This window comes from Annulohypoxylon maeteangense (genome assembly GCF_022496945.1).
Source record: "Annulohypoxylon maeteangense strain CBS 123835 unplaced genomic scaffold GGS22scaffold_5, whole genome shotgun sequence".
NCBI classification, from domain to species: domain Eukaryota; kingdom Fungi; phylum Ascomycota; class Sordariomycetes; order Xylariales; family Hypoxylaceae; genus Annulohypoxylon; species Annulohypoxylon maeteangense.
The window spans coordinates 481,784-507,789 of record NW_025953252.1 but is presented as its reverse complement, the minus strand read 5'-3'; the positions used below and the strand labels follow the sequence as shown (position 1 = coordinate 507,789).

The following is a 26,006-nucleotide window of genomic DNA, read 5'->3' as shown; positions in this document are numbered from 1 at the left end:
AGGTGGCGGATATCCCCAAGTTTCTTCCGACATAGATCTTTATAGCACCTTTTGAGGTACCTAATCGTGAAGGGATTGAATTTTAGCAGAACTAAATATGTAAATCTATAATATTACATAAGGCTCTCATTATTTCTTTGCGTTATTCCAGACTATCCCCTCTATGATTGGTTCGAACTTCTCTTCTACTCCACTTATCCATGGTTTTCTCTTCATGCGATATCCATCGTGATTGTAATATGTCTCTGGTAGGTACCTAACTGAGTTCGTATCTTATCTTTAACCAAAACATTGGAATATACCGCACTTGTTTTAAAGGTATCTACGATCCATATTCAAGTACCTTTTCATCTCTAGTTACCTATGGAGCTACCGGTAACATGGACGCTCCATAATTCGGGAGGCTTCGTTCTTGTCGGTCGGTGTGCGGGACTAGAGTTGAGCCACGATAACACTGCTTTGCGGGAGGACTTAAAGGTTGCAGCAATTGATTTGGTACATAAATCGATCGAAACTCTTCTTATACTCCCATCATCTAATGAAGTTCACTACTAGAACAAGACTCTCATCATGTCGAAGTCGGGAACGCTGCACGGAAATGACGAGACCGATTGGCGGTGGTGGGACGATAGCATACCCGCCAAGTTACAGGCCCTTGCACTCAAGAAATACACAATCATAATTACTTCAAACCAAGGGCGGTTGACTGAATTCGATGGCAGTGAAGCGCCTGAGGCTGCTCCTTTCAAAAGGAAGATGGAGTTCATTATGCGCGATTTGAAGATACCGGTCACTTTGCTCGTGGCATGTGCGAATGACATCTACCGAAAGCCTAGACCGGGATTATGGTCGATCATCCCCAAGGTAACAGGAAACGAAGGATGTGTCATAGACAAGGCTCAGTCCTTCGTCGTCGGAGATGCCGCTGGTCGCGAAAATGACTTCTCAGACTCGGATGTGCACTGGGCGATGAATGCCGGAGTCCCTTTTTATACCCCTGAAGTATTCTTTTTAGGTAAGGACCCGGAGCCTCTAGGCCATAAGTTTCACCCCGAGTGGTATCTTAATACCAATAAGGAGGAAGAAGATTTGGGTAAGTATACCTACCTAATTACTCCTAGTACCTAGGTAGTTAACGTGGATTAAAAGCGCCCAAGGCTGATTGCTATATCTGTACCTAGTCAACATGGTACACTTCTCGTCTCTTTCAATGATCATCCTCATTGGCCTTCCTGGTGCAGGAAAATCTACGTTTTATCGCCGCGTCCTCCAAGATCGGGGATTCACAAGACGAGATGCACGGTCATATGATTCTAGAGAATCTTTTGTCCACGCAGTCGATGAAGCGATGACGCAAGGAATTCCGGTAAACTCCCCAATCCAATATCATGTTCTACAGGTGTTGACCAAGATCAGGTTGTAATCGGTTCGTAGATCTGTCATTTGGGCACCGACACTCCTCTCCTAACCAGACTATCTAGATGATTTGAATATCGATATTGAATCTCGAACTACTTGGATATCAATGGCTGCTAAACACGGGATTTCAGCTGATGCATTTTGTTTCATGTCGCCGACTAATTTATGTCTTCACAATGACACGGTTCGAGCACTTGGTGGGCCCTTGGTGCGTATTGACTTTTACAATTCAATATACTGTAATGTAAACTAATAAATCCGTGGAATAGATGAACCTAGAGAATCGGCTTGTGTATCCACGGTTACATTTTCTCGACCTTTTGCCTCGTTTCCAAAAACCAACTACCTGTGAAGGCTTTCGTGCTGTTCACGAGATTAATTTCAGAGTATAAACCCTTGCATATGATTGAGATCGTGCTAAGGCTGATTCAAAGGTAGTGGAGCGGCACCGAAGAAGAGCGTGATATATGGAGACGATTTTGGCTGTGATTTCTTGTAGTGGAAATAAATTTCTTTTATCTTCCTCGCGTCCATTGCTCTTGTTGAATTCTATTGCCAGGATATTGGATACCGATACCGCTGGAGGAGATATTAAGCTGCCAACCTAACATTGTAAGCTTAGAATTTAATGGTAGGGGCGTGCTGTAATTGCAGCGCGCGTAGCGCTTATGTCCACCAAAATGTGAGTTTTCCATTCCTCCAGGGCTTTTGCAAGGTTCATTTCCAGGGTTTGCTAGAGGGAGGTATCCACTGTAACTAGACGCATTCATTAGGGGGAATCGGTGTCCTAGACCTGGAATGAAAATCAAAAAGTGAATTTAAATCCATAGAGCAGTTCACATAACACCGCGCTAATAAATAAACTACAAGGCAATCATGATAGGTAGTATCTAGTAGTACAAGAGTTTTATCGCTATTGATGTAGAGACTTGTTTTCACATTTGTCACGATAACACAACTGCTCCAAGAGAATCAGATCATATTGAAGCTGGACGGCGGCCGGAGTCGGGGCGCCTCTTTTCGTCTAGTGCGGGGATGACCGTTAATACCTAACCTACCAGGTACCTAGACAGGTAGGTAGTAATCAGCAGAAGTCAAATCTTCTATCTTCACATCTCATACACACGATGGCATCGCCAATACTCTCTCAACGAACGTACAGGCTCAGCCAAATTCCAGATGGAACATTGACTGAAGAAATTCGCCAATTTTTCCCATCGGCTATGAGAGATACCATCCAGTACCTCTCCGTCGCCAGCGCTCACGACTCTACAGTTCCATGGCTAGTCTCCACTGTGACTTTCGAGGAAGAGCCTCCCGCTTTGGTATCACTGCCCTACAAGCATGGAAGCCTGCTGTCGGCGTTCTTCTGCGATCTCCAGGAGAAATTTTCTCGTGTCTGGATAGACTTTCATTTCCATGGGTTCACGGCGATGAATAATCCAGCCGATGAAGATGAAGCTGTCGAGTACGTAGTGTGATAGTATAATAATCCCTCAGGCCTGGTAGATAAAGGTGCTGACCTAGCTAGCATAATCGCCCTAACAGGACTAGGCGGTAAAGCTTTTGCTTCCTGGCAATGTTATGACGGTTCCATGTGGCTTAGGGATCACGTCCCGGTGGATATTCCGAATTCTCGCGTCTTGATCTATGGATACTCCTCCGAGGTTGGGAATAGCGATTCAATTTCGACGTTATCGGAAATGACGGAGGGTTTTGTTATGGACTTGGTGAATTACAGACTGAGGTCACCGAATCAAGCGAAAAGGGTTAGTACCACGCATCCCAAAGCATACCAAAAGTTTATAGAGCTAACGAACACTTATCATAGAGAAGCCCTTTAATTCTCATGGGCCATTCTACTGGTGGCCTAATCATTAAGGACGTGAGTAGTCTCAGCTACAGACAGTTATGATCCTTAAGAGAGCTAAACTTTCCAGGCGTGGTGCCGATGCGCTGACAGCACGTCTCCTTCACTTGCTGATATTCATCACTCCATTCGTGGGCTTGTATTCTTCGGGACACCTCACAACGGCATGTGGGTAGCCAACATACTGCCAGGACTTGCGGGTCAGGCATCAGAGAATCTTATACGAGACATCGAGCCAGGTTCAACTTATATCAAAGCTTTGAAAGAACGTTTCTCAAGAGCCACCAAAGATTTGAAAATCGTTTCTTGCTTTGAGCTACGCCAAACTCCCCAGTGCGAGTTCCTTGACGATGGGTCGATTGTCCGAACCGCAAAGAGCGCCATAAACGCGTCGGAAAGCACCGCATGTCTATATTGGGCAAACGAAGTCAGAGTACCAATTAATGAGAATCACTCGATGATTGCGAAATTAGCTAAACGGAACGGAAGTGCTTACTACACAGTAGTTAGAAATCTATCTCGGCTTGTCAGCACTTCTCACATGAGAGTTCCAACCAAATTCATAGGTAACGGCATCTCCAATTCAGAGGGCCATGGATACAGCACTCTGAATCTTGAGGAGAATCCAGCATCGTTAGTTTCCACGCCCAAATTCGAATTTGATAAACCCTCCTCTGGTCTTCAAGTTCGAGTCTACGTTCATGGGGCCTGGGACATGTTCCATTATGGGTGAGAGCATTTCGTACTTGTTTCGCAGCGTCTACTAATTTTTAAGTACAGCCACGTGAGGTCTCTCGAATTCGCGAAACAAGCTATTCCCAACACGTATCTCCTGGTAGGAGTGATAGGGGATGAAGCTATGCGAACCCTCAACGGTACCACAATCATGTCTTGCGCCGAAAGAGCTGAGGTCATTCGTGCATGCAAGTACGTGGACGAGGTCATAGAAGACTGCCCATCCATTCTCCATCCGGAATTCGTAGCAAAATTGCACATCGATTACTTTGGTCATAACATAGAGTCCTTATTAACGACTGGTTCTGACCCCTATGAGTTCCTAGAACTACAAGGCAAAGGTTTCGTCATACCAATGACCCAGACCATCAGTTCAACAGACATCATAACAAGGATTCTACGAAATCGTGACGTACTCACAGAAAGACAACTGAAGAGCGGCGTGACACCGGCAGAACTTCATCTTTGAAACGTCCTTTATGCCGCACGGCTTGCTATTTAAAAAGCATGTGTCTTTCTAAGAGAGGTTAGGTATGTAGGTAGGCAGTGAGCATAACCAGTGCATGCGATTGTATGGCGGTTGACATCCTTCTACAATGCTGTAAAAAGCTCTTAATAAATACGAAGTTCGCTCATTGAGTATATCCCCCTTATTCTAAATGTGATCAAGTGTTTAGAATACGCAACCCCACTGCACTCCTATTTCTCCGCAAAAGTAGGTGATGTCCAAGTCCCACAATTCAAGGAACCATTACGTTAAACCGTAAGTACCATAATGCCCCTGTCATCGTGAAAAGACCCTTGCTGTGACTGGCGGATCAAAGGTCGTCAATGCTACCGAGAGGCTCAATTGGCAACATCCCAGTACTGCGGTTCGAGGACCTCCGAATGCCCAAAGAGGAAATACTCAAATCGAAAAAAACGGCAACACGATAGAATAAATACTAGACAAATATTTCCAATTGAGACTGCTGATTTGTAGTCAAAATGTACGATTAATATAGGAACAGAGTCAATCTTCAGCATGGTCGTCGCATTCTTTACCCTCCTATCCCTCGGTCTACTTACAAGCGGGGTCCACGCCAACCCTGTCCACAAGACTAAGACTAGAACTGTCCCTGAGGGGTTCGTCACTACTAAGAAAGGCAAGTTCCAGCTTGATGGAGAAGACTTCAATTTTGCTGGAAGCAATGCGTACTATTTCCCCTTCGACAGTGTAAATAATACCCCAAAACATCTTGTGCAATTGATAATATCACTAAACACATTCCAGAATGCGACCGATGTCGAGATTGGGCTCGCCGCCGCCAGAGATGCTGGATTGAAGGTATTCCGCACCTGGGGCTTCAACGACAAGAACGTCACGTATGACCCTCAAGGCCTACCACAATACGGCGGTGAAGGCGCGGGTGCCACAAACGCCATATTCCAATGGTGGGAGAACGGCACATCCACCATCAACATCACCGAGTTCGACAAGGTCGTCGACGCAGCCACCAAAGCCGACATCAAGCTCATCGTCGCCTTCACCAACAACTGGGCCGACTACGGGGGCATGGACGTCTTCACCATCAATCTCGGCGGGAAATATCACGACGACGCAAGTCCCCCTTTCCCCATGATTTACCCACCCCGCGCGCTAACCAGACAACAGTTCTACCGCCTCCCCCAGATCAAAGACGCATACAAGCGGTACATCTCCGTCTTCATCGAGCGGTACAAAGACTCCCCCACAATCATGGCCTGGGAGCTCGCCAACGAGCCGCGCTGCGGGGGGGACTCCGTGCGCAACCTGCCCGTCTCAGGGAACTGCACCGCCGCCACTCTAACAACATGGATCGACGAAATGAGCAGTTTCATCAAAAGCCTCGACGGCAACCACTTAGTGACATGGGGCGGGGAAGGCGGGTTCAACCGGGACTCCGAGGACTGGGCGTACAACGGGTCCGACGGGGGGGATTTCGACGCGACGCTTGCGTTGGAGAGTATTGATTTCGGGGTGTTCCACACGTACCCGGACTGGTGGACGAAGACGGTGGCGTGGGCAGACCAGTGGATCAGGGACCATGGGGAGGCGGGGAGGAGGGCGGGGAAGCCGGTGGTGCATGAGGAGTACGGGTGGATGACGCCGGAGGTGCGGGAGCAGAATGGGATACCGGCTGCGAACGCGACGAGGACGGAGGTCGAGGGGGGGTGGCAGAGGATTATGCTGGAGGAGGACATGGCGGATATGTTTTGGCAGTATGGGTTTTCGGGGTTCTCGTATGGGCGGAATCATAATGATGGGTTTACTATCTATTTGGATGACGAGGAGGCGAAGGTGCTGGTGTATGATCATGCTAGGGAGGTTAATGAGCTTTAGATTATTGGGATATGGTTGTGTCTGTGGTCGCAGGTGGTTGCTACTTAGGTACCTAGGAGGTAGGTAAGGTTAACTTGATCAACGTGTAGCAACTTACGAGAGGACTTTGTAGATAAAGAAGTAGCTGGTCGGTAGAAATCGATAAATGGTAGAATGGAAAAGCAGTACGCTGTCTGCAGTGCAAAAAGATTTCATCATACAATTAGTTAATCTCGACCTTTTTTCCGGCGGAGGTTCGATTTGCATTGGAGTTTTCTTCTTCAATACTCTTTCTTATTGATATATGCCCCAGTGGCCTAGAGATACCTACCTGCCTGTACCTAAGTTGTCTTAAACTACCCTCTGCCCCCCTATCTATCAGGTACTCATAGGATCACATATTCCCAGGAAGGGCCAAGGTAAACCCGCCGTCAACAATCGTGACAGTACCCCAGACAAAGTCATTCGTAGCAAGCATCAGCACAACCTATTATCATATCTGTTAGCAAAGCATTTCTCTAGCAATAGACAGGTCCGCCTTTCTTAAGTCGAACCAGCCTACGTAGAAAAGATAGGGGTAACGAGTGAAAAAGTAGCACATACACTAGCAAGCTCCTGTGGCGTTCCCATACGGTTAAGTATCCTACCGCCCATGCTCTCCAAGAATTTCCCGAATTGCTCGTTGGAGGCCGTGCTCTCGTTCTCGCCGTTGGATTCGCCGGTGGTCATTTCGGATGGGAAGTACCCTATCACATTATTGTTAGTGATTTCTGTGTTTGGAGTGGAAAAGGGGGATGTGATGGGGTCTGGTGAGACAATAAGCAAGAGTAGATACTCACCTAGAGCAAGCCCATTGACACGAACATTCACCTGCTCATGGCTCAGTTCGAACGCCAATTGGCGCGTAAGGTGTATAAACGCGGCTTTGCTAGCCTGTCACCTGTCAGCCATATCCACCCGCACCCTTAACGCTTTAGGAGGATATAGTGCGACTTACATTATAAGAGAACTGGCGGTTTTGCGACCTATAGAAAGATCACAGTCACCACTATAGTAAGCCCCTATTCTCTCCATTGAAGTCATGATGGTATATTGAAGTACTAACATTCGCAGACAACCCCCTACCGAGCAGTTATTGATCACACTGCCCACCTTTCCCGTCGGGCCCGATACCGCCTTAGCAAGGAGGGGCAGAAATGCGGCGGTAACGAAATACTGCGAGGTAACATTGATGTCGAATGCTATGTAATAGTTAGCACCTAAACTCAGTCGTGAACGAGTCAGATATTTGATATGCCTCACATTTCTGCCAATTATCCTCCTTCTCCTCGGCCATCATCGCCTCACTAAAAGCCTCCGGTCCATCCTTTGGGCTCGCGGTCGGTCGTCCGCCCCACACCCCCGCGTTATTGACAAGACTAATTATCGTTAACAATCATCAGAAAAACAGTTCTATTCAATTGCAGTTCCTCGAACACGATCAGGTATTGATGATAGGGGGGAGCTTACATGTTAACAAACCCTTCCTTCTCCGTGATCTTCGCCACAGTGGCCCTGACGCTCTCCTTCGAGGTAACGTCCATGGCAAGCGGTACGATACCGCCACCACTCGCCCCAAGCCTTTCCGGCGCGCCATGGACATGGGCACTCGTTTCAAGGACCTCGACGCGACGTCCGGTGATGTAGACTTTAGCCCCGTTGGCAGCCAGTGTTTGGGCGATCACTAGTCACTTGTGTGTAAGTTGTCTGACAACCTGGTCGAAAAATAGGGGTAATGGGCAATGTGTAGGTAGGTTGGCTTACTCAATCCGACGCCCGTCCCGCCGCCAGTCACTGCGTGGCGCCTGTTAGCAAAAGAGCGGAACGCCAAAGGAAAAAGGGGTTGGAAGCCTAACCGACGGCGACGTAGCCCTTGAGCGAAAACAAGGCAGCTGCGGAAAGGGGGTGTGGTGAAGCCATTTCAACGATGATTAATTCAATTGAACCTAATGACTCCGACGTAAGGTCTATGATAAAGCAGGATGAGAAAGGGGAAATGGTGTGTAGAGAGGGAAGGGAAGAAAAGAAAAGAGGAGAGGAGAGGAGAAAAAGGGGCAAGGATAGTAGGGTGGACGGGCGTTTCGGGCTTTATAAATACCTGCCAGTTTTGGTGAGCCCTAATGATGACCAACCATATATCGATATACAAGGAGGCTAGGTACCTAGTAGTTCCGTACAACGGGCGAAGAGACGACCTGGAGGCGCATTTCATTGCGACGTGCTTGGAAACCAGAGTCCGGCTTCAGGGGTGGTTCCGACTTTCTTCACTCCGCTTTTGAAAAGTGGAACTAGCATATACCGGACCAATCAACGCGAACCTACACGACCAATAGCTGAAAGACATTCCCGCCGTATTACTGCTATTATTATTATTCTACGGTATCACATATACAGCGGGCAATCTTGGAATAGACGATCGATCAGATGGTGAAGCACATTGTTACTATTGGCATATTAAAGAATGCACTTCCTAAAAACAAATCTAACCATTTGAGGTCACTGAGTAATTGTACGCCGAATTCCACAACTCCCCATATACGCCGTGATAGTGATGGTATCAACATAAATAGGAGCTTAACCATCGAGCCAGTGTTCGAGACCCTTTAACCCCACGCCTGATGTTGGCGATCAAAGAGATGTCGCCTAACGCCAATGCTGTGTGTGCATATATTACAAACACGAACTTCTCATTGCCAACTCCTTCGCAATGCATAGTTCTACAGGCCCGCAAATTGCGGGCTGCCCGGGTGCAGAACGTTGTAGGATCCGCCGGTCGCTGATTTCAACAGTGTTGCCTCGCGCTCGGCCTTCTCGCGATCCATCTGAGCCTTGTCTGCTTTTGTCATTCGGGGTTTTCGTACTACTCCTCCACGAGACCCAGGTCCACCACCGCGGCCTCGCCCTGTCGTGCTAGTAGCTCCGCGTGTACCGCCGCGACCGCCACGCGAGCCTCGTCCTCTCTTAGGTAGACCATCACCGCTAGATTTAATCAGCATAATTCGATCATTGAAGGGAATTCGATGTACATACCGCCCGGCTTCCGGCTTCTCAACCTCCGGCACTAAGGGTCCGGAGTACACGAAGAAGCCATCTCTACTAGCCGCCGCTTGCTCCTCCCAGAGTAATTCAGAGTCGTCAACAAAGTCATCGTCTTTGTCATACTCGTCCTCCTTGAAATGCCTCTTCTTCTTTACTGGTTTCCCATCGGCGGGTTTGTCAGGTCCGCTGGTACCGCCCATCTCGACGTTGGAATCTTCATTGTCAGATTCATCTACCGACATCTCGTCCCCTTCGCGACTGGAATCATTCTGGGCTAATGCAGCGGATGCCGCAGCAATGCGGGCCTTGCGTGCTTTGTGTTCGGCTTGTCGCGGGTGAAGGGCCTCCCAACCGTACTGGTCTTCGGCCATACGCATGAAATTTATATACTTGTTCGTCTCCCCATTTAGTGGAATGTTGAGGATGATCGATGGCGCAACCGTCTCCGATCCCGGTTCAGCTTTGCCGAAGTCAAGGATAGAGCGCTCGGGTCCAGCGGGAAGAGGGGCGAGGGAGTCCTTCGTGGCGTTGACGCGAGGAGATGATGCTAGGCTCAGATTCTTGGGCGAGGGCTTCTTTGAACCAGCTCCACCAATAGTAGTAATGGACGTTGGCCGAATTTCAATCTTAGACATAGCCGTAGCCGTAGGGGCGAGAGGTGGCACCGACTTCTTAGTCTCCTTAGTCTCCTTGACTTCCTTAGCCTCGGTCGTAGGAGGCTTTGGCGCCGGAGGAGGAATGAATTCCTTGCGGAAGGGGTTAGGTGATTCCGGCATTGAGCTCGATTCCTTATGGGCGCCAGACTGTGCTTGAGAATGTGACTGTACGTTATGCGTAAAAGACGTGTGTGACGGGACTGGAGAAATAATATTGGGCACGGGCGGGTCAACAAGACTCGCGATAGACGGAGATGCGCTTGCGCGGTTAACGATACCCGTGGTGGTGGACGGGCCGCGAGGAGATCCCATTGGATTAGAATAGCTCATAGTTCCCCGTATCGGGTCGTAATTTGATGAACGGATGGGGTCGTAATTCGTGCCACTTGTCCGCGAAGGCATGCTTGGGCGCGCCGGCTGCTGCTGGGCTTGCTGGGACTGCTGACGCGAATATTGCTGTGGTGGCTCGGGTTCCGCGTTCAGGATGTTGGACATGGATCCAAGTATGTTTTCCCGTTTTACTTCTCTTTGAGGAGTTGGCTCTAATCGGTTTTGATTTTGACCAGTGACCATCTCAGTGATCTTGGTTTGTCGCGAAGGGGCTGTTGTTCCATTGCCTGTACCACCAGCGACACTAGTTGCCCGTGATCGTGATTCACTCGCCTCACCATCCAACGATGTAACCTTACGCCTCCTTGACGTGGTTGAGGTGTTCGGATCTTTCTCTTTCTGTTTCCGGACCCGCTTGATCTTCTCACCCTCCTCGGGATTCGTACTACTCCGTTTGTTGATTCTTGTCCCCGGCTTCGGGCCAGGCTTTCTCCTTGGTAAGCCATCCTTCGTTAACATAGGCTGACCGGATCCATCATATCGAATAGTGGTGGGATCGACCACAATCTCATCCAGTTCACCTCCATTCTTCGCTCTATTATACCCTGATGGCGATGCAGGAGCTGATAACATAGAAGGTGGATCTGACAACTCAGGCGATGAGCTATATCGCGCTGGGGCGTTGCTAGAGCCCGCAGCCATTGTGACGGTCTCCTACGGTCTGCTGATATAATCCTGTTCTTCGACACTAACCCTGGATGTTAAGTGAAGTAAGACAAAGAGACAGACAGTTATCCTGTCTTATGAACAGGGTTAATGAGGGTAGGTTGAGGTTGTGTAGTGTTGTGGTGTGTGATGTAATGTTGAAATATTTGTAATTCAAAAATTTCTTGATGAAATTTTTAGTGAGTGGAAATCTCAAGATAAGTAGACCGAAAAGTGTTTCAGCTTATTTATCTGAGCAATTGAGAAAAAGACAAACTCCCGTCGTAACTGTCGTGCTTAATTTCCCACTTTCTAGAGAACCTTGAAAGTATAAATTCTCTTTTATAGTTAGAATTGGCCAATCCAGAAACTGTACATTTGTATCTTATGTATCTTTTTACTGGTTGCCGGCTATTCTTTGAAGCTAACTCGGTTGAGCGCTACGTGATTGAGTAGGCGCGGGTGGATGCACGTGGACTCAGCTACAGCAAGAAGTAGGCAGGTACGCGAAAAAAAGAGCGACCGCGTACTGTGACTGATTGACTAATTCGCCTAAAAGGGGCGATTGGTGAAAGTCTCAAGTGGCTCAAGTGGACCGTGTTGTACAGAAGTACACACGCTATTGGGTAACGTGACCTCGAAATCGTGTGGTCGGTGCGGCCTTGGAGAGATGGGAAATGGAGAGTCCGGGTTCTGAATAACTTCACCAAGATCGCGCAGATGTTTCGCAATGCGGACCGCCCGTACCAAACTTTGCCGAATTATAAATGGTTATTATAGTGGTATAAGCCACTCGAGAATAATCGAATTAGGTGCACTTGACTTTTTTGCGTAAGATGACATAAAAAAGGAAATGAAAAGTCGTGGGGAAGTGATGGAATTAGATGGATTTATTTTGATAAACTCATCTTTGTTGTGAAGAAAAAGTAGTAGAAAAGAGGAAGAATTGTAAAGTTGCAAAAGATTGCGGGAGGGAATGGGGAATGAGGGAATGGGGATGGCTACTATTTTTCAGTTTTGGATTGGGATTGGGAAATGGTTAATGGTAATTATTCTCCAACAAGGCGAGAAAAATCGGGGCCATCTAACTAGCTAGAAATGAGAGTTGCGTGGGAAATTTTATTATTAAAAAAATCGAATTAGAGATCGGAACTAGGTAAGCCTGGGGGTGTCATTGGAACAACTAGGAATTCAAGGGGGAACTGTTACAATGCAATGATGGGGGGTGGAAAAGGAAGAAGAGATAATTATTAGGCGCATAGGCATTAGATCGCGAAAGAAAAAGTCATCCGACTAGGGTGTGGATTGGACTGGGACGACTGAGACGGGGGGGACAAGTAGGGACAAGGAACTATCACTTTGGACTTTTGGCCTGAGCTTTTTTCGGGGGGGATGACGATGGAGCCTAATAATTATACCAAAAGGGAAATATCTAAGGGACTAGACTAGAACATCAAGGAACCATCAAACCAAGAAGGGTAAGAAAACGAATGTTAAGAAGGATAGGAGGGTGGGCGTATGACACTTCGGAGTGATGAGGTGGCCCTAGGGTTTGGCCTTAGGCTTCTGGCTTTTCTCGGCTTCTAGCTTCTAGCTAGCTTCTGAAGACGGAAAGTCGGGGGATTCATAGATTCGTGGTTTGTGATAGGTAAGTAATGATGTGTACGAAAGAGAGACGGAGAGGTGAAAGACCCGTGAATGACCCGCCAGGGGTTCTGTAATACACTGGAACTTTGCTTAGAAAGGGGGGCAACCGTGGGCAACTGTGGACGACCGGACGAAAAGATACGAAGGATCGGGTCACATAGCCTTCAAGCTAGCAATAGAAACTAGGAGTTTGCCAGTTGGACTTTGATTGACCGCTCGGCGGGACGCGACCAACTAAAAATTCCAGATGTGGCTGGGTCCTGGCAACTCCGAGGTACATTCAAGTTACAACTTGAATAGAATAAACATTAAATATCCCGTTCGCTACTAACACTGGGTCAAGCACTGTATAAGATAAGGGTATAATTCTTGATTTACTTACTTAATATGGTAAGCGCAGGGTTCGCCTCGGCTGAAAACTTTCGCGTCGCTCCGTCGTCGAAAGGAATCTCTAGGTAGGCAGTCGTCATCTACCTCAGGGCCTTAGATCTTGAAAGTCCCTGTCCCTATCTCCCGCATAGGTCATGATTAATATGACTTAGTTAAGGTAGCTCTAAGAATGGATGTGTACATATGTAGTATGCGGTCAGGTATAGCTGCAGATGTACTTTCCTTGAATAGGTAGCGCCGGGTTGGATGAGCCGAACGGTCGGCAAACTTAAAAAGGCAGTAAGAGTGGGGAACTGTTCAATTTCATGCAGCTTGAGCCTCCCTCTCCGCCGAACTGTGGGTGAGAGCAGAGAATACCGCGGGGTACGTACCTTTGTTTCATAATCCCAAAGTCTCACAAGACCCACTTAGACGGCAGGACGGTTGACGCAAGATAGCCGCGATGATGACAAGGGTCTTTTAAGCCTATTAGATAATTAGAAAAACATTGCTTACTAAGATATGTCAACTTGAGGAACAGGGATATGGAATACACCACATCTATTATTAGCCTACTTCTATTTGATTATCAATTGTAAATATGTATAAGGAGACAAACATTTCTGCGATAATATTAACTCTTGTTGTTGTTTAAGTATCACTTACTTTTAAAGTCGGGGTATAGTCATTTTATTGTCTATCAGCTCACTAGGGAATTGAGAATAAGATACTCCCTTCCTTTTATGCAACATTCATGACGATAATACTAAGTGGGGTTGCATTGGACTTTTAATAAAGCATCATGCGACACTAAAGTTTTTCGGTGTTGGCCGTACACATGTAGTATAAATCAATCTGACATATCGTAAACTCTTTGTTGTTAATTACTTACTTACACTAGGTATCACCATATCATACCTAGTAAGCAGAAATGCGTATTTCCTTGTCATATTACGATAAATCTAAATGAAGTGCACATTGTTTTTATCTTCGTCAATCTGACAATCTGTACCACTTCTACCCATGAACTGTCTCGGATAATGACCCAACCATAGTTAAGCCAATCCAAATGCCAGTGCACGGGTACAAACCGGAATTTTGTTCATACTAGGTACCTAGCAAGTAAATATCTATTGATATAGTATGCATGAAATAGAAAACACAATTACAAGTCAAAGGACATTTGGAATGGGAATCATGCACCCTTGCGGTACGTACTTTTTTAAGTTTCAGCTTAAAATTGTGTCTCTCATTCCCGTTACAATCAGACGCGGGCCGATCTCCTCTGATTGGTCGAACAAGCGTTCTTTCGCGCTTAGTCCTTCTGGAAATTCTAAAGTTGGAGTATATCGACGCGCTAACGCAACACTATCGACACACCAGCCACATGTATATAGGTCCACTTATAATCCTAGTGGCTGTTACGTCAATTTTGAAAATGTGCAATTCTTAGTTCCGATTTCTTAGATGTACATCTTGTATCCTTCAATTTTTAATTCAATCACAGTCCAACCTTACGACACCACATTTCACACTACTTACCAGTCAACGGCTGAACACTCAAAGTTCATGTGTTTTCCACCCAGATAGAAATCATGAACTTCCTTATTTCAGATATCCAAGAGAAGGAAGTGACTGAGCCCAAGGCTCCAAACTTCCCTCAGATCAAGTCGACGACAACCGGATTTCCGGAGCACAAAAAGCGGACGAGGATATCAACATTCAAGCAGAAGCGACAGGGTGCACGTATAGAAGGAGAGGAGCAAAAAGAGTCTGCCACATCAAAAGACCCCTTCGCTAGTACACAAGATGCACAGTCGACTTCGAGCAAAGATTTTAAATCATATGAGAAGCAAGCGATAGACCGTGAGAACAATGAGAAGCTAGATACCATGTCACCCGAGGAAATTGAAGCAGCCAGACAGGAACTATTTAACGGTCTGGACCCATCAGTACTCCAAATGCTTCTTAAACGCGCCAACCTAGACGAACCTAAGAAGAATGATCCATTCGACATTCCTGACCCTACACAACAAGACGTCACTTCTACCAACTTAGACCAGGCGCAAGAACCCCCGAAAATACAGGTAGAAGATACTACGATCCAATCAAAGAGTATCGCAACAGAGAATACACCAACAGAGCAACAGCCTGCAGACAACAATGGCTCTAAACGGGTACGCTGGGCTTCAGTAGCAGACGAAGCCGACGAAGAAGCGACAACAATCCCCAAGCCCACACCCGCACCTCCATCAGACAGCACACCCAACCCACCCGCCACCGAATCCAACACCACCGACACCCCCGAAACCAACGAGCCCCAACCCAAACCACACTGGCCACACCCACCAAACACCGAAATCGACCCCTCAGACCCAGACTTCCTCTCCAAACTGCACACGAAGTACTTCCCCTCTCTACCCGCCGACCCCTCGAAACTAGCCTGGATGGCACCCATCCCAACCACAAACTCGCCCGCAGACTACGACTCGCCGTACCACCCATCGCAAGACTCCCTCCCCGTCTCCGCGCTCCGCTTCAACTTCCGCGGCGAACTCCTCCCCCCCCGCATCTCGCGCGTCGTGCCCTCAACCAAAGGCCTGCACCACCACGGCGAAGCCCCCGAAGCCGCGGGCTATACCGTGCGCGAGCTCGCGCGGCTGTGTCGGAGCGCGGTACCAGGACAGCGGTGTCTGGCGTACCAGACTTTGGGCAGGATATTATACCGGCTCGGGCGGGGCGAGTTCGGGGGCGCGCAGGACGGGATGGCGAGGGGGGTGTGGGAGGAGGTGGAGGAGGGGGCGGTGATGCGGAGTTTGCATGAGGAGGCGGGGATGGAGGAGGGGCGCGGACATATGAGCGCGAAGGCGTTTGCTGTTGAGGCGGTTTGGCTTTTTGAGAAGGGCGGTTGGAAGGAGAGGTTAAGGCGGGGGAAGGCGTGAGGGATTGCGGTTGAGATGTTTGGTTAAATAGGAGGATGGATGGTTCCGGGTTGGGTTACTGGTATGGGATAAGTGTGGCAGAATGTCATACAAATGTTAGGATACCGAAATAAGGAGCAAGACGCAATACGCAGACACGAAGACACGAGATTATAAATGCAAAGATCATGATTTCAATCCCCAGAGGACCTCCACCCACCATACGTGCGAAAAGACACCGGTCGCATCAACCGCATCCCCCAATCCCGCATCTAGCACCAGGGACGATAAATACCTACCTACCTACCTACATAGGTAACCTAGCCAAAGCTAAAAAAAAAAAAAAGTAAGCAATCATAATGGGATCGTCGTAAGTACCTAGGTATGTGGGTAAGGAAGCAGGCAAGGCCAAACGCCGAGAGAGAAAAAAAAATCCATGAATTTTTAGACTATTACAACACGGTCGAGAAATGACATGATTGAACCCCCTCCTTTACTTTACTTTCCTTGCCTATGCCTTTTTTGCCTGTGGGCGTTAAAACCGTAAAGAGTTTTTTTTCGTTTTCCATCAGCAACTCTCCCCTTGCTCTGCTTTCTGCTCTGCTCTGCTCTCTACTCCGTTGCTGCGGTTGGTGTTGTCGTTGCTCTCCCATGTTGATGTTGTTGTTTTTTCGACCCGATGGATCCCCCTAATCCGTTTGAGAATCTTGAAAATACCATTTATCCCCACATCGCTTTGATGAAGCGCCATGGGTGTAGTGGATGGTGTGGTGTTATGTTGTGTCATGGCTGGCGTGGGCGTACGTGCATGTTCCTAAAATCCCACCCCTTTTTCTAATCCAGAACAACGATTTTTTCGTCCGCTCTCAACATTATTAGGGGGCAAGGTCTGGTGAAAGTGGAAATCGGGTCGTGTCGGGGAGGCAAGGATAAGTGGGATGGTGGTGGGTTTGGTGCCGGGTGTGGTGTGGTCGACGAAGTGTGAATGCCGGCTCTATCGCGTTTCGTACAAGTAGAAGGGGTTTAAAAATAGGCGAAGCCCAAGCTTATAGAAGTGAGTCGAGGCGAGTGAAGACGCTTAAGCAAGCGGCAACGACCTCTAGTTGGAGTTCCTTCTCCTTGGCATTATTAATTTCCTATACACAACTATGATTAGTACTTTAACTACCAAAAGAATGCTTAAGTTGGAGCTCACCTCAGAAATAACTTGGGGTAGGTTAGCTCCGATACCAGTAGAGCCCGTCTTTCTTCCGAATGGGAACTGAGAATACTCGGCGAGTAGCTCATCGGTCTGGGTAAAAGCGCGCTCTCGCGCTTCGTGGCCTAGAGTGCTCAACGCGTTCTCCAAGACATTAGCAGCATATGCGGCGCAAACCATAGATATGGTGCGGATATATCGGAACTCGAGATTCTCAGGCAGGAATTGGGAGGCGGGCAAGACTACGGTGCGCTGAGTTAGAACGTTCCTAACGCGCCGTCGGATCTCGTCTTTCGCGCCACCGTCAGCGACAGGATGAGTGGCCATGTCGAAGAGAAGAAAGTTGCGCTTCTCGGTGCGAAGGATGCCCTTGTCGACGAGACCCTTGCACAGACGTTCGCGAACCTGCTTTAGTTGGTAACCGATCTTCATGAGGTTCCATGTTTCGCCTATCGGGTAAAAAAGGCCGCGGTCAGTAAAGTCGGGAATGGATCAAATTTGGGTGGCGTATAGGTGATATAGGTGATATTGCATACCGCTCATCAGGTCGATCCATGCGCTCACGCTCATCTTCTCACTCTGCTTCATCATCTTTAGAGCTTCGTCTAGTAGCACCTCACCAGTGAGAGCATCATCGATGACTTCGATCGTTCGGTCGGCTAGAGGAAATCGCCGTCTAGAGGGATCTTTTTGCATAGCGATGCGACCGCGAAAAGCGAGCTCGAGGACAATACAACCGCGTAATGCATAGCTGATGTTATCGTTCCAAAACGAGAGATAGCCCTATGAAATGTCGCATACGTCGTCAGCATTATTTGTTGATTTTATTTATTTAGATCTGGATTTTTGATCAAGTCAAGTGGAATCAGAAGGATGTTCCAATTCGCATTCATCCATACCTGTTTATCTTTGAGTCCAAGCAATATAACCTCTTCCATCAAGGTTAATTTCGGCTGCTTACTCCTCTCGGCGCTTTCGCTAATGTCGCGCGGGTCGAACGCAATCTTGTGGCCATTCTCGCTATTCTCGTAACTTGTCTCGGGGGCGCTGTCGCGTACATTCTGAGAAGAGCCGGAGCGACTGATTCCGTTGGCATCTTCAGTGGTCGTACCACCGCCAGCTCCTCGACGTCTCGTCAGTCCCGACGACATATTATTCTCTTTCTTTCCTTATTTCTCCTTTGACGTCACGTCAGAAGTGTGGTGGGTAGTGGATAGTGGATGATAAGTTGCTGTAATATTAGGTAGGTATTGTGTATTGGGTATTGACAATTGTAATAGCGGTATTCGGATTATTGTCGCGTGAGATTAACGGACTCCTAATGCATCAAATATGGTGATTAGAGTATTATTCTAGAGCTCAAAGAGATGGTTTGCCGGTGCTTTACGTTGCAATTGGTAAGCACCGATGTTGAATATGGACAGGTTGTTTTCGCGGAATTATTTTTTTCTTGACTCCTTTCCTCACGATCCCTGGAACGTACCGTAGCAGTTAAAGCAGTCGAGAAACTGTAGGAGGCTGACTTAAAGGTGGATCAGGCGTTAATCCGTTAATCCCCCCTAAGCCACGGCCTTGCTGTAATCGTCTTAGAATAAAGGTGGTGGATGCGACCCGAAATTATCCCTTGATAATACAATTTTATCGACGGCTATCTGGGTATTTGGTATCTTGGTAGCTGGGTATCAGGGTATCTGGCTATGAGGTCAACGGGGAATTGGAGCTAGATAACGACCTCTTCTTTTTTTTCCTTTCTCTTTTATTCCCTCGTCTAGTATGCGAGAATCCAACCTCTGACCTGTTCGATATTGTAGTCGGTTGTCGGTGATAATCGAAAGAGGTTACAATGGTAGAAAAAAAGAAGAAGATTGGAAATAATTTGACGAAAGTTGTAAAATGGTCGTGTGAGTCTCTGCCTATTTGTCTACCTAGGTACGCTCGTAAAAGAAACACATGTGCACCTTTTTTTTTTAATTCCTTCTGAAGCCTGACAAACCAACAGCGAGCGACCTGGACCTGTCAGTGCAATCAGTGCAATCGGTGCAAATCGGTGGACGGACTTCTTAAAATTGCTGCGCATCATTTTCTTTCTTAGGACAACTGGCAGCCTTGGTTCATTCAATTTCCTGCGCTAACCCTTGCCTGCCTTAGCGCCCTTTCTAGCTTTCAATCCGCTAACGCGGCCTGCCCTGCCAGGGTCTTCCAGGTAGTAGTATGGAAGGTTTTGAAACAAGATTCGCACCGCCACATTTGAATGTTTACTCAGCCTCATCTGCATCGATCCATCTCGAAAAATGCTTCTCTTTTAGGACTCAATTTAGCAGTACTGATACTGGTTGCATAGACATTCACCCGTATCCCCGAAGGGGATACTGCGCTTTAACTAGCAAAATGGGCAAGAATTGCAATTTAGCCCGAGGTACTTCCGACGCAGTAGGTTTTCCATATAAACCTAATGTATTTTCTTTTAAATACATATATAATATAATTACATATATTACTAACCTTATTCTCATAAGCATGGTAATGCAGCTAAATGCCTGATCTTTATGCGAATATAACCTATCGGGTAATATTCGGATCGTCTTGCAATTCTTGCCCATTTTGCTAGTCAAAGCGCAGTATCCCCTTCGGGGATACGGGTGAATGTCTATGCAACCAGTATCAGTATACGAATTTCTATGTTGTTGGAATCCAGAAAACATGTCACTTCGTGATTATTACCTAATTAACTGGTCGTTCTTGGAGGCTTAGTTAAAATAAACCCATACATCATATTGGTAAAGCATAGATTCACAATCACAATTCACACGGCATAGACGAGTGCAGAGTTGCATGGATTCGTCGATTTAAAGGTACTCGCAGAGGTCTGCAGAGGGTATGCCATATGACGGCTTTATCGATGAGCAGAGCTATGTACAATATCGCAAGCTAAGGTACTTCAACCTCAAAGTCAAACTTGCAGCCCCGATCACAAGGCAACTTAGGTATTTTTGGCGTTCCCGTAGTGGTGAGAATAGCTAACAGTAGAGAAGCGAAATTCGGGGTATGATGAGGTTTTGTTTTGTTATCGTAAGGGCATTAATATGACCAGTAATACGCGGGCAACGGCGGGGTCGGTTGGTACTAATAGCCGTCTCCCATGAATCCACCAGTTGACAGGAACCGTAGTTGATACTCCTTGAGGCTCGTCCAGTTTCGTAGTTCTTCTTCCTCGTCTTGAGGGGTCATCGTCTCAGCTCTAGGCGCTGCTCCTATCTTCTCCAACTTCATGAGAATATCAAGAAAGCCGTTGAGATACCCCTTAGCCTTAGTCGCAACTTGTTCCTTGTGTTCTGCGCTGTTGCTATCCTCTACCAACGTGCTAGCCACTTGTCTGATCTTGTTGATCAGAGAACATCCGTTGGGCTCCATATTGCGTTGACTAATAGATGCCAGCACGGTCACAAGATTCTGAACGATCACCTCTCGCTCGTTCTCCATCATGCTGTCTCGATCATCCTTTTCCTCCGTCTTCGCCCTCTCGGCGAAATTCGGATCGGCACGGCGAATATCTCGTAGGTTCAGATATCGCTCAACAAAGTATGAGCGAGTAGCTAGCTGTGATAGCTGAATATTCGCTTTCTGGATCTCAAACTGGAGGTGTCGGCGGCGCAAAGGCTGCTCCGCAAAGATACGCCGCAAGTCATTGGCAGGTTGCGTGATAGGGAGGGCAGGAGGGTAGTATTCCAGATCTGAATCGTCGAAACCCATCGTGTGGTTTTCAAGATGTTGAAGGTTATCTGTCTTCACTTGAAGTTCGGGAGGTAAGTCGTCGGCAGCTTGCTTGGCAGCAGCAAGTCCGTTGCTGAGAATGTTCTTCTGTGCAGTCCAATCGAAGAAATTAATTCCGTAACACATATCCACGCCGACCAATTCATTCATGGTCATGTAAACTCGGATATTGCGGTTAAATCCGACAATGAGAGAGGCGACATCCTCCGGTTGGGCAAGTATTTGAGTTGAGTAAATATACTGATCGTCCACTTCAATAGGTTGTTCAGGGTACGGTTCCTGGGAAGTTGGAGGAGGTAAAGGTATCTCATTAATGGATACTCCTAATTGAGTCATCGATCTATATTGAATTAGTCCAATCAACATAATACAGCACTAGATGATTAAGGGGGCCTTACCTAATACCAGCAACCATTACCCAGAATATTCTCTTGCTAATCTGATCCTTGATATGATCAATAGGTCCATTGGCGGAAGCGTTGAACATTTGAGTGAGACCGGGGATACGCTGTGCTACAGTAGAGAGACCACTTTGCTGGTAAGTACCAAGCAGTTCTCTACAGAAAGTCATCGTCTCAGTGAGGAAACGCTTGCATAATCGCCACTGCAGGGTATGGGCCGCAGCAAGGCCTAGGAAGTAGCTTGTCGCGGCAACGTCGACGCTCATATCATCCTTCACCATGAACTGAGCACCTCGAGCTTCCAATGCAATTGCGCGGCAGTGATCGATCATATCCACCGCGGAGGAGAATAGACCTGTACTATCCTGGGCCTTAAGGTGAGATCGTGCGCTTCGAGGAAACGAAGCGACCAAGACTCCCACCATACTAGCAACCAAGGCCAGAAACTCGCCGCTGGATCTATCCATACGGCTAGTCAATGCTGCGCGAAACGTCGGTTCGTGAGGAAATGGCATTAGAGGATGTATGTAGGTAAAGAAGTCGTCCACCAGTAGTTCCAAAATAGGCCAAGGAGCAATCGTCTCAGCGTCTATTCCGGCTACAGCCTGACCATTATGAGCAGCGATTGAAACTAGAGTCTCAGCTGCGTGATGAGGAGGGGGCGACACATCTTCGTTACGCGGTCGCTTCGCTAGTCTAGCAGCCTCGGCGTGCTTGTTCGGCGGACCGCGCCGCTTCATAGTTCGATTGAAGGTGCACTCAACTTGAAGGTCCGAGCATGGTTTACACGGCGGACCACTCTCGTCGCACTATTTATCCATCTTGTTAGTTTATTTCAACATACTATCTAGTATCATGGATGGACACATGGATGCATGTAAGGTATGCCGAAAACCATTGTTAAAGATGTAAAAGAGGGGTAAAAGGGTATAATTACCTTCACCTTGCGTTGACTACACATATCACAGGCACGGCGTAAACGCGTGACTTTCTGCGAGCCAGGCGTCGCTGTGATTGATGTGTCAATAGAGGGAGGAGGAGCGAATTGATGATCACCCATTTGCATCGTCGCCGACTGCGCATACTGCTGTGCTAATTCATTTGCGTCGGGTCCGGGAGTTGAAGGAGCCCCAGTTGTGGCTTGCAAGACTTGAAGTCCATGATGCGCGACAGTGGTAGCCGGCACCGAGACTGGCGATGGTAGTGAATCATAATCTTGCTGTTGTGGAGTCGGTTGCTGTTGTTGATGCGGCGTTGTGGGCTGACTTGCCGAAATTGACGGCACATCGCCAGCAGATGGATCTGGGTATGATGCCATCTAAGATCATCAGCTCTTAAAAGAGCGCGTCGCGAAACAAGGACTAATGACGGCAAGTTGTCGGCGGATGTCCGGGGAATCTTCGTGAGATGCGAGTTACCTTTTTATTGCTGCGTCGGTACTCGTTAATGTATGGTATGCCCAATGTGGATTGTGGGCTGTGTACTTCGTATGGGTGCGGGAGAAAAAAGGAAAACCTGAGAGCTAAGAGGGGGAAAGTATTTAGCGCGACCCACCGATCGTCAGCGCGCTTTACCGGTTATGGCGTGCTGTACTGATTTCTCATCTATGGCTGCCGCTACCGAATCTTATCACCTTATCGTTCGAGATCAAGCACAGTAGCAAGCACAGTGGTAAGCAACCGCGACCAGGCTGTGAAGCAACTGGGAGGCGACGGGGAAGCACTTGGGAAACAACTAGACGGTTATGACAATCATTGTTAGAACATCGAAGGAGCGAGGTACAGTAAAGGTTGTGTACACCTGTGCATCTCTGTGCAATTCTTGGCTGTTTGTTTAAGTTCATAAGGTACTAGGTACCTAATATCATACATTATATTTAATACATCCCCCTTTCACAATAACCATCTATGGATGTGCGTGAAAAATAACCGATCCTATTATATCACTCCAAATATGTCCAGCGAACCATCCGAACTCATAGCAGAACTATTAGAAGCAATCCTGGAACGTGTTTGATTTGAATCCACATCCCGTAAAGATGAAAAATCCGATACTTCATCTGACCCCTGATTCTTGTCTTGGCTGGATTCTATCATCTCATCGAAAATATCGAAATCCTCATCGAATTCCATTGGTTGGATAACACTTTTTTCGGAATCAGAGATATTCTCTGTTTCTATATCATCTGGTTCTGGGATGAAATCGCTGTCACTAAGAATTTTCTCGCAATGAAAGTCGAATCCTTCTCCAGCGTGGCTGTTACTGGGAATCCGGATTCTCCTCTTCACTCCTGGTATCGACCTCTGCTTTCTACTCCTTGCTGCTGCAGGAGATACTCGGATCAAAACATGAGCGTCCTTATCTTGTGCGTCCCCTCTTCTAGTTTCTCTAAAAATAAAGTCGAAACCAGCATCGGGCTTAGTTGATGTAATCATAACCTTGATCACCTTGTTCTTGACGGCACCTGGGGTTGCGAGCTGGGATAGATGCTGCAAAACAAACAGAAATTCGTCTTGGTTTTCTGGTAGAAGCTGTATTCTATCAATAGCTTCTATCACGATGTACACTGCAACGGACTTAAGAGCAGCGAGACACTCGACAAAGATCTTCCACGACAATCTAATATCCGTCTGCGCTGCAAGAAATATCTCGGGACAGAGAAGGTCGGTGTCACCGGTTTCATAAATCTCCGGAAATTTGCATAGGAGATGGTTAGATAATCTCTGTATCAATGTCCGCGCTGTAAATTTCTCGGAATCGTGGAATCGGAGGCTGTTGAAGGTGTATAGGGCCTCATAGCCAGATATAAATGCTGCTTGCGTAACACATAGGGCTAGATCACCAAGCCAACTCGGCCGACCTGGTTTCTCGTACCCGTCTATCCAAAGGAGGCTAGATGAAGTACTGCTAATCCACCCTCTGAAATCTCCACGCCGTAAGATGTTTATACCTTCGTAAGACTGCATGATTGGAAACGATGCTTGCCTGTGCTTCATCAAATCGAAGTCGTGTTCCATGGGTTCGAGACCTAAGGTAAACATTTTCATCGGACCTAATGCAGGGAGGATATATACGCCTGGCTTTTGCTGCTTGGGCATTTCTGTTCATCAAATTAGAGGAGTTAGAAGGTCTATAGCCGAAGCTACTTACTTTTAGGCGTATTAAATCTCGTAGAGACTTGGAGGTCCTTTGGTTGTTCTTGTTCCAATATCAACCCTACCACAACTTCTTTAGTTCATGGTTTACGTCTCTCCGTATTGTATCAACGGTGATGATCATACCTTCTAATATCTGCAAAACCCTTGACAGTTTTTGGTCCGTTGTGCCAGCAGACGTCTTTAAGGCCGCCAAGTCTTTTTGATGTTGCTGGTTATGTTGGAAATCTCTAATGAGTCTCTGAGCTTCTACATGCTCCCTGAGGACCCCATAGCTCTGGTTTATCTTCTCTAAAATTGGTTTCAAACTTGTATCGAATGGGCGAAAGGTCGACTTGATGATGCGTTCTTCATTGCCCTCATTAGTACCTATTCCATAATGTTAAAAAGTCACCAAATCTTACTGAATAAATTATCATTGAGCCAACGAACAGATGTCTCCAGGAACTCGGCAAATGCTGCATACATGGCGGCTGTTGCATTGATAATATTGGCGCTTGGGAAGAACTGTGTGAATATGTGGACGACGGCAAATTTATCCCCAAGACTGCCGAGATTTGTCGCAATATTTTCCTTAACGCGCTGATATTCAACAGGCACCATCAACAAAAACTTAACTGTTCCCCATGCTAAACTCACCCATTCAGGATTTTGTTGGATTAATACATCCATGATTGAGGAGTAATAGAGTGATGTTTCGCAGAACTTTCTCAGCCCATTTTTCATAGTAGATCGAATCTTCTTCCCGGAGTTCTCTCGCTCACAATCTGATTGGATCCCTTCTGCTATCTTTCGCACTTCTTCTAGCCGTACATTTTCATGATCGACTAGATGACGTTGCTGCTGGGAGGCTTCGACATTGTATTCGTTGATAGCTTTTCGCAAATTTTCAAATCCATCTTTTATGTGTGGTTGAGCTGCAAGCGTAACTGACCATTGCCTAGCAGTGGCTGATATTGATGATTCCTGAGATACTTCCGAAAGCTCTTGGTTTTGTGTACCTATTGTTTTGGAAGATTCAACTGCTCGTGAAGGAACTTTTAACTTAGGCCGAAAGATCCCCTTAGTGAGGGTCTGGCGAATACTAGGCGAACCCTTCTTGCTCGTCTTTGATTGATGGTCTTCATTCGACATAGTTAGAGAAGTAGTGTGAAGATTGATTTCTCCTAGTAAATAACAGCTTCGTGTGGACTGGGATGCCGATAATATACAGGGTATTACTTCATACCGGTACAGGGGGGGCGAAAGGTCTCAGCCACATTTATGCCTGCTTGGGCATCTTAGGATAAAACTCCTCTGATCAACGAATCAATACCCAATCCAATTACGCTATTATCCGCCATGGAGTCAGCCTAAGCTGACTAAGTACTAGATATGCAGCCACCGTCAACTAATATGCAAAGAATGCAG

The 26,006-nt window shown here is 47.1% G+C and overlaps 9 protein-coding genes across 9 annotated transcripts; 4 read left to right on the top strand and 5 right to left on the bottom strand.

The window, feature by feature from the left end:
• Positions 1-58: 58 nt before the first annotated feature.
• GGS22DRAFT_158221 (PNK3P-domain-containing protein) lies at positions 59-2,254 on the top strand. Its single transcript, XM_047960608.1, has 7 exons — positions 59-495; positions 556-1,093; positions 1,182-1,366; positions 1,417-1,426; positions 1,482-1,627; positions 1,689-1,805; positions 1,858-2,254. Exons 1-7 carry the CDS (start codon positions 364-366, stop codon positions 1,906-1,908), a joined length of 1,179 nt encoding a protein of 392 aa, XP_047820435.1. The 5' UTR covers positions 59-363; the 3' UTR covers positions 1,909-2,254.
• A 996-nt stretch (positions 2,255-3,250) lies between these two features.
• GGS22DRAFT_158217 (uncharacterized protein) lies at positions 3,251-4,576 on the top strand. Its single transcript, XM_047960607.1, has 3 exons — positions 3,251-3,304; positions 3,360-4,018; positions 4,070-4,576. Exons 1-3 carry the CDS (start codon positions 3,269-3,271, stop codon positions 4,491-4,493), a joined length of 1,119 nt encoding a protein of 372 aa, XP_047820434.1. The 5' UTR covers positions 3,251-3,268; the 3' UTR covers positions 4,494-4,576.
• Positions 4,577-5,048: 472 nt separating this feature from the next.
• Positions 5,049-6,445, top strand: GGS22DRAFT_198997 (glycoside hydrolase family 5 protein; the record flags this gene model as incomplete). Its single annotated transcript, XM_047966216.1, has 3 exons — positions 5,049-5,240; positions 5,298-5,624; positions 5,679-6,445. The coding sequence occupies 3 exons, from the start codon at positions 5,049-5,051 to the stop codon at positions 6,384-6,386; spliced, it is 1,227 nt and encodes a 408-aa protein (XP_047820433.1). The 3' UTR covers positions 6,387-6,445.
• A 192-nt stretch (positions 6,446-6,637) lies between these two features.
• On the bottom strand, positions 6,638-8,589 carry GGS22DRAFT_158215 (NAD(P)-binding protein). The gene is made up of 10 exons (XM_047960606.1): positions 8,503-8,589; positions 8,261-8,350; positions 8,169-8,198; positions 7,875-8,088; positions 7,668-7,783; positions 7,471-7,606; positions 7,363-7,390; positions 7,205-7,298; positions 6,969-7,111; positions 6,638-6,852 (listed from the first exon to the last, which is right to left on the bottom strand). Exons 2-10 carry the CDS (start codon positions 8,322-8,324, stop codon positions 6,760-6,762), a joined length of 918 nt encoding a protein of 305 aa, XP_047820432.1. The 5' UTR covers positions 8,325-8,350; positions 8,503-8,589; the 3' UTR covers positions 6,638-6,759.
• A 532-nt stretch (positions 8,590-9,121) lies between these two features.
• On the bottom strand, positions 9,122-11,131 carry GGS22DRAFT_178746 (HPC2-domain-containing protein; the record flags this gene model as incomplete). Its single annotated transcript, XM_047963596.1, has 2 exons — positions 9,122-9,383; positions 9,435-11,131. The coding sequence occupies 2 exons, from the start codon at positions 11,129-11,131 to the stop codon at positions 9,122-9,124; spliced, it is 1,959 nt and encodes a 652-aa protein (XP_047820431.1).
• A 3,494-nt stretch (positions 11,132-14,625) lies between these two features.
• On the top strand, positions 14,626-16,249 carry GGS22DRAFT_158210 (uncharacterized protein). The gene has a single exon (XM_047960605.1). It carries the CDS (start codon positions 14,746-14,748, stop codon positions 16,090-16,092), a length of 1,347 nt encoding a protein of 448 aa, XP_047820430.1. The 5' UTR covers positions 14,626-14,745; the 3' UTR covers positions 16,093-16,249.
• A 738-nt stretch (positions 16,250-16,987) lies between these two features.
• On the bottom strand, positions 16,988-18,514 carry GGS22DRAFT_115463 (Golgi phosphoprotein 3). Its single transcript, XM_047958083.1, has 4 exons — positions 18,169-18,514; positions 17,806-18,052; positions 17,267-17,718; positions 16,988-17,207 (listed from the first exon to the last, which is right to left on the bottom strand). The coding sequence occupies exons 1-4, from the start codon at positions 18,418-18,420 to the stop codon at positions 17,118-17,120; spliced, it is 1,041 nt and encodes a 346-aa protein (XP_047820429.1). The 5' UTR covers positions 18,421-18,514; the 3' UTR covers positions 16,988-17,117.
• Positions 18,515-20,091: 1,577 nt separating this feature from the next.
• Positions 20,092-22,915, bottom strand: GGS22DRAFT_158207 (uncharacterized protein). Its single transcript, XM_047960604.1, has 3 exons — positions 22,379-22,915; positions 21,439-22,250; positions 20,092-21,380 (listed from the first exon to the last, which is right to left on the bottom strand). The coding sequence occupies exons 1-3, from the start codon at positions 22,757-22,759 to the stop codon at positions 20,393-20,395; spliced, it is 2,181 nt and encodes a 726-aa protein (XP_047820428.1). The 5' UTR covers positions 22,760-22,915; the 3' UTR covers positions 20,092-20,392.
• Positions 22,916-23,378: 463 nt separating this feature from the next.
• Positions 23,379-25,730, bottom strand: GGS22DRAFT_186661 (uncharacterized protein; the record flags this gene model as incomplete). Its single annotated transcript, XM_047964486.1, has 4 exons — positions 23,379-24,541; positions 24,592-24,657; positions 24,723-24,944; positions 25,001-25,730. 4 exons carry the CDS (start codon positions 25,728-25,730, stop codon positions 23,379-23,381), a joined length of 2,181 nt encoding a protein of 726 aa, XP_047820427.1.
• Positions 25,731-26,006: the final 276 nt, after the last annotated feature.

Coding starts and splice junctions, on each gene's coding strand:
- GGS22DRAFT_158221 (XM_047960608.1), top strand. CDS start 364: ATGGAGCTACCGGTAACATGGACGCTCCATAATTCGGGAGGCTTCGTT. Junction 1,094..1,181: donor TAAGGAGGAAGAAGATTTGG/GTAAGTATACCT, acceptor ATCTGTACCTAG/TCAACATGGTACACTTCTCG. Junction 1,806..1,857: donor TTCACGAGATTAATTTCAGA/GTATAAACCCTT, acceptor ATTCAAAGGTAG/TGGAGCGGCACCGAAGAAGA.
- GGS22DRAFT_158217 (XM_047960607.1), top strand. CDS start 3,269: ATGGGCCATTCTACTGGTGGCCTAATCATTAAGGAC. Junction 3,305..3,359: donor GTGGCCTAATCATTAAGGAC/GTGAGTAGTCTC, acceptor TAAACTTTCCAG/GCGTGGTGCCGATGCGCTGA. Junction 4,019..4,069: donor TGGGACATGTTCCATTATGG/GTGAGAGCATTT, acceptor TTTTAAGTACAG/CCACGTGAGGTCTCTCGAAT.
- GGS22DRAFT_158215 (XM_047960606.1), bottom strand. CDS start 8,324: ATGGCTTCACCACACCCCCTTTCCGCAGCTGCCTTGTTTTCGCTCAAG. Junction 7,607..7,667: donor GGAGGATAATTGGCAGAAAT/GTGAGGCATATC, acceptor ACTATTACATAG/CATTCGACATCAATGTTACC. Junction 7,299..7,362: donor ACCGCCAGTTCTCTTATAAT/GTAAGTCGCACT, acceptor GACAGGTGACAG/GCTAGCAAAGCCGCGTTTAT.
- GGS22DRAFT_158210 (XM_047960605.1), top strand. CDS start 14,746: ATGAACTTCCTTATTTCAGATATCCAAGAGAAGGAAGTGACTGAGCCC.
- GGS22DRAFT_115463 (XM_047958083.1), bottom strand. CDS start 18,420: ATGTCGTCGGGACTGACGAGACGTCGAGGAGCTGGCGGTGGTACGACC. Junction 18,053..18,168: donor TTGGACTCAAAGATAAACAG/GTATGGATGAAT, acceptor GACATTTCATAG/GGCTATCTCTCGTTTTGGAA. Junction 17,719..17,805: donor ATGGATCGACCTGATGAGCG/GTATGCAATATC, acceptor TTTACCCGATAG/GCGAAACATGGAACCTCATG.
- GGS22DRAFT_158207 (XM_047960604.1), bottom strand. CDS start 22,759: ATGGCATCATACCCAGATCCATCTGCTGGCGATGTGCCGTCAATTTCG. Junction 22,251..22,378: donor GTAGTCAACGCAAGGTGAAG/GTAATTATACCC, acceptor ATGGATAAATAG/TGCGACGAGAGTGGTCCGCC. Junction 21,381..21,438: donor GTAATGGTTGCTGGTATTAG/GTAAGGCCCCCT, acceptor AATTCAATATAG/ATCGATGACTCAATTAGGAG.